At 47.2% G+C, this 7,961-nt stretch overlaps 3 protein-coding genes across 3 annotated transcripts; 1 reads left to right on the forward strand and 2 right to left on the reverse strand.

The window, feature by feature from the left end:
* Window positions 1-348: 348 nt before the first annotated feature.
* FTJAE_2183 (Dehydrogenase reductase SDR family member 7B) lies at window positions 349-1,569 on the forward strand (the record flags this gene model as incomplete). Its single annotated transcript, XM_037348351.1, has 5 exons — window positions 349-451; window positions 507-700; window positions 754-819; window positions 881-1,184; window positions 1,250-1,569. The coding sequence occupies 5 exons, from the start codon at window positions 349-351 to the stop codon at window positions 1,567-1,569; spliced, it is 987 nt and encodes a 328-aa protein (XP_037210687.1).
* Window positions 1,570-1,611: 42 nt separating this feature from the next.
* Window positions 1,612-3,000, reverse strand: FTJAE_2184 (uncharacterized protein; the record flags this gene model as incomplete). Its single annotated transcript, XM_037348352.1, has 2 exons — window positions 1,612-2,414; window positions 2,484-3,000. 2 exons carry the CDS (start codon window positions 2,998-3,000, stop codon window positions 1,612-1,614), a joined length of 1,320 nt encoding a protein of 439 aa, XP_037210688.1.
* Window positions 3,001-3,907: 907 nt separating this feature from the next.
* Window positions 3,908-4,747, reverse strand: FTJAE_2185 (uncharacterized protein; the record flags this gene model as incomplete). Its single annotated transcript, XM_037348353.1, has 3 exons — window positions 3,908-4,482; window positions 4,535-4,562; window positions 4,679-4,747. 3 exons carry the CDS (start codon window positions 4,745-4,747, stop codon window positions 3,908-3,910), a joined length of 672 nt encoding a protein of 223 aa, XP_037210689.1.
* Between the last annotated feature and the right edge of the window lie 3,214 nt (window positions 4,748-7,961).

Below are 7,961 nucleotides of genomic sequence, written 5' to 3' on the forward strand. Positions count from 1 at the left end.
GAGGCAAACCCGAGGCGACTAGATAGGTAGTGCGACTAGATAAACGAGGTACTTTCAAGCCACGTAAACTGGTACACGTTTTGAATTGGCCTAGAGTCCACCCTATCCGCTGATCATCTGTCATTTCCTCAAGATGGTGTAGCCTCGGGTCGGAAGGGGATCGGATGTAGCCCAGTGTTCGGGAACTTTACCCTGGTTACATGCTGACCCCGCGATTACATTTCTCCGCTGTTCAAGAATCCAGCTGTCAGCACTACATGTGGATGTATAAACTATAAAGGCTCTACCTGGTTGTTCTAATGTAGCGTGAAGGCCATCAGACTGCCCCCCGTATTTCTCAGCATCAACATGGCAGGACAGCAGCCCCCCCGCATTCACAATGAGATCTATCCTTTCCTTCATCCATCGAAGTTCAGAAACTCCTTAGAAGGGCAGAATGTTCTAATCACTGGTACGCGGCTTGGAGCCAGGTTATAAACTTGTTCTTGTTATCTAACTCTTAGTAGGTGCTCTGGGCACCATTGCCGGCGCGACCGCTGAATGCTTTGCTACTGCCGGTGCCACTCTCCTCCTATCCGATATACAGCCTTCGCTGCCAGACTTTACCAAGGATCGTCTTTTACATCTTGGTGCTAATGCAGTGCACTATTATCGCTGCGACGTCGGGAACCCCAATGAATGCGAGGAGCTGGTGAAACAAGTATGCTGTGCCCAGTAATGAGCCACGGGATGGTCACTAATATATATCAACAGGCCGTTTCCACTGCAGGTGATATCGATGTCCTTATCAATGGTGCCGGAGTTGTTGGTATCCGCGTGGTAAGTGTCCTGCCCCAAGCATTTTCCCAGACATAGGAATTAAGCTGAAGCGCATGCACAGTTCCATAAGCAGGATCCTGCTATCTTCATTCGGGACATGGCAATCAACTTCAACGGACCACTCGTTCTGACGCGTTTGGTGTTACCTGGCTTTATTGAAAGACGTCGAGGCTGCGTGATTAATATTGTGTCCAAGGCGGCTACTGTTGACTTCCCATTCAACATTAGTTATTGCACCAGCAAGGCTGCTCTGACCAAGTTGACGAGCGTCCTCCAGGCCGAGGTTGATGAAGTTGCTCCATCATCTGATATCAATCTATACGCGATCCATCCAGGCGCTATACGTTCGGGCATGAAGACAGCAGGTCAGTGAACACTTTTTCCTATTAATTTTGTTAACATATGCTGACGGAACGCGTTACGCCACTAGATGGGCATCAAGATGTTGCGCTTGCAGAGTTCCCTCAGATCATGGCCCACTTCGATGAGTGGATGAAAAGGTTCACTGGCTCGCCTCATTTGGCTGGCATGTCATGTGTAGCTCTCGCGACGGGCATTGCGAAAGATGCGCTAAGGGGCAGATACTATGATGTAGAACAGGATCTGGAGGATGTCATTTCCCAGGCATCGTTGTTGAAGGCGGACCCGCTGCTTCACCGTCTGCATATCAGTATGCTCGGGTCCTTTGAGCGAGAGGAGGGTGCTATTGCCCAGGAGCCGGAGGAGAGGTTCGACTTCCCTGGCTTCTAGAACTTTATGAGAATCGATAAATGTAGTAGGACTAGTCTTGAACTATTCTGATGGGTTTGGTGAAGGGGCCCTTGAATCATCTCCAGGTGCCGTAGAGGCACTGTTCTGTGTTTGGACCCATGATGTTTGATCCAATCCGTCATCGCGCAGAATCCAGTAACTAAGGGGAGAAGCCGTACCGGGGACCCAATCAAATATTCCACCGTCACGGTGGGGTGGATCATTTGCCAGCATGAGAACAAAGCCCGGTGCCGGGTTGTTTTTCATGTCCTCAGCACTGACTGGCAGAATATTGAAGAGTGCCTGAGTAAAGGTGACACGGTCACACCAGTACTGGGGATCTGTAGTCGTGGTGAGCCCCGCAGAGTTAATACCAGCAGGAATACCATCATCACTGTGTCCCTCCCAGTTGTAGAAGGAAACAGTCGCTCCATCGACACGGGAAATGACCGTTGCAAGACCATTTAGCGGATGGCTCGCTTCGTCGAAACGGAACTCAACAGCTGGGTAGATGCCTTCGTCATCGTCGCAGTCTAATGGATAGATCTGGTACATTGCGTTTGTGTCATTCTTGAATACTCCGTAATTTTGGTTGTCCGGAACCCAGCGACCATCTTCCATCCATCCAACGTAGTTCTTAATATGCTGGCCTGGCTGCCACATTCTGAACCATTGGTTGAGATTTGAGCCCACATCTGTATAGTTTGGCTTGAACTTCTTTACAAAGGATGGGAACTGGTCATATGCCACGCTAGCGACGGCAGCTGCGTTTGCCTTGAAGTCGGATGTATACTGGTCAGCTTCTCCCTGGAGATCACTGGCTGACATAGTAGGCGCAGCGAGTACTGTTTGGTCCAAGTTAGCCGGTCTGACGCATCACCAAACTCAACCCTTTCGGACAACGGATCGCTAACCTCGTAGTGCAATGATCTGACATATGAAGGCATAGCCAGCCATGCTGACACCCCATGAAACGATTTTATTGTAGTCATCGAGGTAGTTATTCATAGTGAAAGTGTACTGGCCATCGACTGGCGTGTACATCTTTGCGTAACTGGCCGCATGCCACGATTTAAGTAAAGGAACCGTGCCTGGACCAAGACCTTGTCCATTCAGAACATTGAAAATGTTGGTAAGATAGGTCGGCGCATTTTCATTGAACTCATTGATCAAGGTATTGATCTCGTTAGTGTTGTTAAACTTGAGTGCAGTGGCATACCGTGTCTGCCAGGTCTCGATGTTGGTGAAACTGCCCCCAATCATCGCAATGTTGGTTGACTGTTGCTGCTCGTCTTGGAGTGAGTTGAGCGTCAATTGGATGTTGTCCAATGCGGTCATGATCTGATCCTGACGCGCTTTGGCTTCTTGTTCTGCTGCAGCATCTTTAAGGTAGTCAATGGCGAAGTCCACGATCTTTCCAACAACCTCCATGGTTGAGTCTTTAATAGCCTGGCTTGGTGAAGTGATGATAACTGGGGTAGGAGTAATGAGTTTAACAGCAAGCTCAGAACAGCTGATCAAGACTATATATATATAAATTCTGAGATAAGAAATTGTCATTCAGCAGACTATAGCTGTCTTATCAGGCGAATTAGACAGACGTTCCAGACTCACATGTCTTAGACTTTGAGATGTAATTATTGGTGTGAGCTCCGCTGACTTGCATTACAGCCTACCACGACTTGCATCAGGTACACCATCTTGGGCCTAAGTGGGGTAGTATTGGTGACTATTACTTGTCTAAGCCAATAAAGCATTGCCATGCATTTTCAGCTCAGCCATGAATTTTAGACGCATGGAACTTTACTTATTTTAGTCAATTATTCAATATTATATCCAAGCTGAACTGTTACTCTGATCCTTTTTAAATATAGAGATGGACTGTCGGAACGTTCTCTAGCAAGAAAGCCCGCTATTCGTTATCACTGACGTTATCTTGACTAAGAAGTGTGAGTACGATCTAGCCAAGGGTAAACCTCAATAAGATCCTTGGTTAATATGGTGAAGGATGAAGATCTTAGAGCATTATATATAAAAAAAATGAAAACTTTAGAATAAAAGTTTTAAACCTCTCTGCTGCTGTCTAGTGATAGGCGGATCAAGGTATAATAATTATTTTCTCTCCGATAACCTATATCTATTGAGCACGTCTCTTCGGCCGGACTGAACTAGATAAAGGGCGATAAGTACCACGAAGATAGTTGGGTTTGAGTGGTAAAACAACAATAGGTCATTAGTAAGGAAGGGATTCCATAATCTGATTCATGAATGGCACGACAGCTACCATGGATGAAGCTTCTTAATGCCTCATTCAAGAGAAGTCCTATCCCAAAATAGATCAGGTTAAGGGATTTCCATCAGATGTAATGCTCCTCATGATTCCAATCTCTTGTTCCAAGTCGAGAATACGCTCTCGTGCAAGGTCAAGTATTTGACCCCTACTCAAGACCTGCCCTGAGCTTGGCGAGCTGTCCCTATCAGCTAGGGTGTTTGTTCTGGACGCCGGCAGCACTGCCAACAGACTCTCGAACTGCGCCTTGAGTCGGATGCGGTACTGCTTCTCGGCGAGATGATGGCATTCTCGGACGTGTGCTGGCGTGTCTGTGGTCACCTTATATCGGCGGTTCTTAGGCTTGCGTGAAGCGGCTCGAAGTTGGAGATTGGTCATCTGTGCGCCCTGAGCCGCTTGGGGTGGTGACAAGTTCTGTTTCTCTGTCGCAGGAGATCCTTCAATTGTTCTGTTGGTAGGGGCTACCATGTCGGCGTCGTGGTTTGGTATTGTTGTAGGGTTCGGTAGGTAGTTGAAAGGGTAATGAGTTTGCACATAATCAGCAAGCTCAGGTGAGCTGGAGGTGTTGGAGAGATACTCGGATAAGTACTCATCCACACCCCACGGGAGGGTTTGAGCAGTTGCTGTTCAAGAGTAAGAACACAAGTGTCAGCTTGGAAGGAGGGGGACACTTACCCTGCTCAGTTGCTAGGTCAAGAGGCATCTGATTGGTGTGAGTCAGTATAGTTCATGTTCTTAATCAACATGGATGGCATGATCAAGAGCTAAAGCAGAAGCAGTGCTGGGTAAATGACGGTAAGGACGTAAGGGATGACCTACTAGCGGCTGATTGTCATCAGCGCCTTGATGCAGGGTGTTGGAGGGTCGACCGAATTCCAGGGCGGCCATCTGGAGCTGCAGGTGGTAGTTGGTGGGTTGATTGTTGGTTTGATCAAACGGTTTATATAACCCTCTGCCAGATGAATTGGGTGGCTAATGGTTCACATTTCAAGACAATAAGCACGGCCTGGCTATTAAATGAATCTCGTTGTCGTGGTATGCCGTGACTTGGAGCCCCGCAGCAAACAAAACACCCAGCCCTGTACCGAGATAGTGGCGTACCGCGTGCCATGTCGACCGATTCTGAGACTTGGCGATCGATCATACGTTCTCGACCCTCCGGCAGGGCCAATATCTCTATGCTTATCATATTTCAGTAACATGATGGGGTCGGGGAGCCGGGCTTGCGGCTAATTCCGTTTCCCTACGTCGGCGAATCGATTTTGGCTATGAAAGGGTCTAGACCGGTCCATGTGTTATGTTGGGCTGAGGTCCAGACCGGGCTGTGAGACGACACGTCATCCAGAGGCGGGGGTTTTACAAGCTTAAGAGAGAAATTCAATAGCCCAGAACAGTGCCAAGCTCTGGGAATGCCCTCTCGTCCATCAAAAATGGCCGTAGACCAAGTATTGATTTTAAAATCGGAGATCTGGCCTCATAGAATTATTTATTTGACTTACTTGCACAAATTAAACAATAGCATAGCCTTCGCTCTAGCCAACTATAATCACAGCCCATCACATATCTGTTCAATGTTGGCTGCTCGTCCCTTACCAGGCTTCTCAATTGCCGACCGCCACACTTCCCACCCCTGTCAAGACATCTCCAGCTGTGGAAAGGCTTACAATCACTCCCACTTGAGGTGCCTATAGTGCTGCGATCTTATGCTCGGCATTGCTTTTTGACGGCACAGCAAGCGAAATCCCCTGATTCCTGCTGTAATTTTCTTAATTCAAGATCGAGGCCGTGATCAGTCATTGTTTTCACGAGGCTCAAGCTCTGATAATATGTAGTTTATTTGGAGCTCTGCCTTTTACCACATAGCTAACCATATTAGGGAATAGGTACATAGGCCTACAACAGGTTTGAGTAGCACTAAGTGCTTGTCCCATTATTCTCCATGGTTATTCTTTTACTACTACAAAGCGCACGTTATGGCCTTTTTAGCTTGTGTAGTAATGAAAGAATTGTGTCGACGGGGAGTACTAATCAGAGAGCCGTGATTGGTCCTACATAGGTGACCCTGTCGTGGTCTTCACAAGCAATCAGAGGTAAGCAGTAATAGAGCCAAGCCACTTAAGAATATCGTAAGACTTTAATTAAAGTGTCACCCAACTCCCGGTGCTACCAGTCAACGTGACACAATTGGTGTCACGGGGTAAGCAGTAGGATAAGTAATTGTTGCATATCTATGCATCCTTAACTTCCAGTAGCTTCTCTCAGATTTGTATCGCCAGTGTCTCATGTTACGGAGGTACAAGGCCGACACCATGGCACCATATCCTTATCAAAAGAGACTGAAGCAGTAGGTCATGTGACAAAGAACTTCTCAAGTCCCGGGTGGCACGACATGGAGTGATGATAATCTAAGCCCCTCATTGCGGCATTACTCTATTCGCCGAATAACCTAGTCCCCTGCGGGCATGTGGCTGCTTACGCATCTGACGCCACGAAAACCTCTAAATCACTGTCGGAATACCGAGGACCTGGTTGACTTGAGCCTTCTAACGGGAATTCAGCAATACCGCATCGGACTAAATCCATTTTCGGAAATCGTATCGTCAAAGACGAAAATGCGGCTTCCCGCCATTATCATATGACGGTAAAACATGTTTCCTCAGCCGCAAGCCAAACAAGCTGTCAAGAATCTGATCTCAGCTTTGAGTCGGGAAAGGCGGCGGTCTAGACCACCAACCCCTGGTATGACCCTTGCGCCTACTGTGACGTTCCATCTCAGATACTTGAGAGGAGTGAAGAGAGAACCTGACTGCTGATGCGGAAGGCTAACGGAGGAATACAAAAGGGCTGGCTCTAGTAGCTGCACGGACACTGGCAGAGCGTTGGGAATAACTAATCTGAATAGGCGCAAGCTTCTTATACAAGGAACATAAACAGTATCCAGGTACACCATATAGTAAGTAGAGCAATAATCCCTATGTAAATCTGGTCAAAGCTGAGAGACTTTGTCAAGTAGCAACTACCATGGATACATTTCCGTCTGGCTTCATCGAAAATACGTGGCATCAGCCCTTGGGATACCCTGACTTTCCATCGCCACCCGATACTGATCTCGGTTTCCATGGCCTTGAACCGTCGAATACAGTTATTGATTACCCAAATCATATCGTTCAGTTCGATCCTTGGTTCTGTCAGAGATGGCTAGATAGGTCTGGGGGCGTGCAAACAGAAGCTATCACCTCCTCAGTCCACAGGCAGGATTTCTCAGCCACAGCATGCTCGAAAGATGGCACTCATAGCCGCGCTCAGGCTACTCAGGAGAAGCATTCATACGCAAAGTCTCTGTCACGTAAGACTCCCACTGTCGCAAAGCGAGGGTATTCTTGCAAAGGCAGCCAGAGCCAAGACTTTACACAAGACAGAGCATCGCGCATTCGAGAGAGAAATAGAAACATTGCTCGCAAGTATCGATATCGCAAACAGCATGAGGCAGAGGCGTTGCAAGCTTACGGGGAGAAGCTGCAAGAAGAGAATGAGGTCTTGAGAGCCCGCTGCGATGGCTTCATTAAGGAAGTACTTGAGCTTAAGAGTCTATTGCTGCAGCATTCAGAATGCAATTGTACTATGATTCGGGCGTTTATTGCATCTGAGGCTAAGCGGTCACTGCATTACCTTCTTTTCCCATACTCATTATGTTAGATTTATAAAAACGTATGCGTTCTATATATCTTATAAGGGCCAACTTCAATCTAGGCTTATTAATTACTGCCATGACGGCTTCTATTTTTTATATTCGTCCTGACAGGTAAAAAAGACCGCATTTTACTTGTCAGGTTGCTTTCCCCGTCGGTATGTAGCAAGTTGGCTCTGCTCTATACTACATATACAGGTAGAATATCTATCGTTGATTTGTTGCACTCGGTAAGTGCCGCCAGCTTCAAGTTTTACTAGTGACATACGGATTTTGGCTCGATATTCTGAGAGCAGAAAAATGAGTATGTTGAGATCTAGATGATTTTTTTACGAAGAGCTAAGTAACAGCGGAATGACAGCCAGGACGGTGAACAAAGGTCTATACAGTGCGGCGAGGAAGTCACTTAATAAT

Source organism: Fusarium tjaetaba (genome assembly GCF_013396195.1).
Source record: "Fusarium tjaetaba strain NRRL 66243 chromosome Unknown NRRL66243_c0000040, whole genome shotgun sequence".
NCBI lineage: Eukaryota > Fungi > Ascomycota > Sordariomycetes > Hypocreales > Nectriaceae > Fusarium > Fusarium tjaetaba.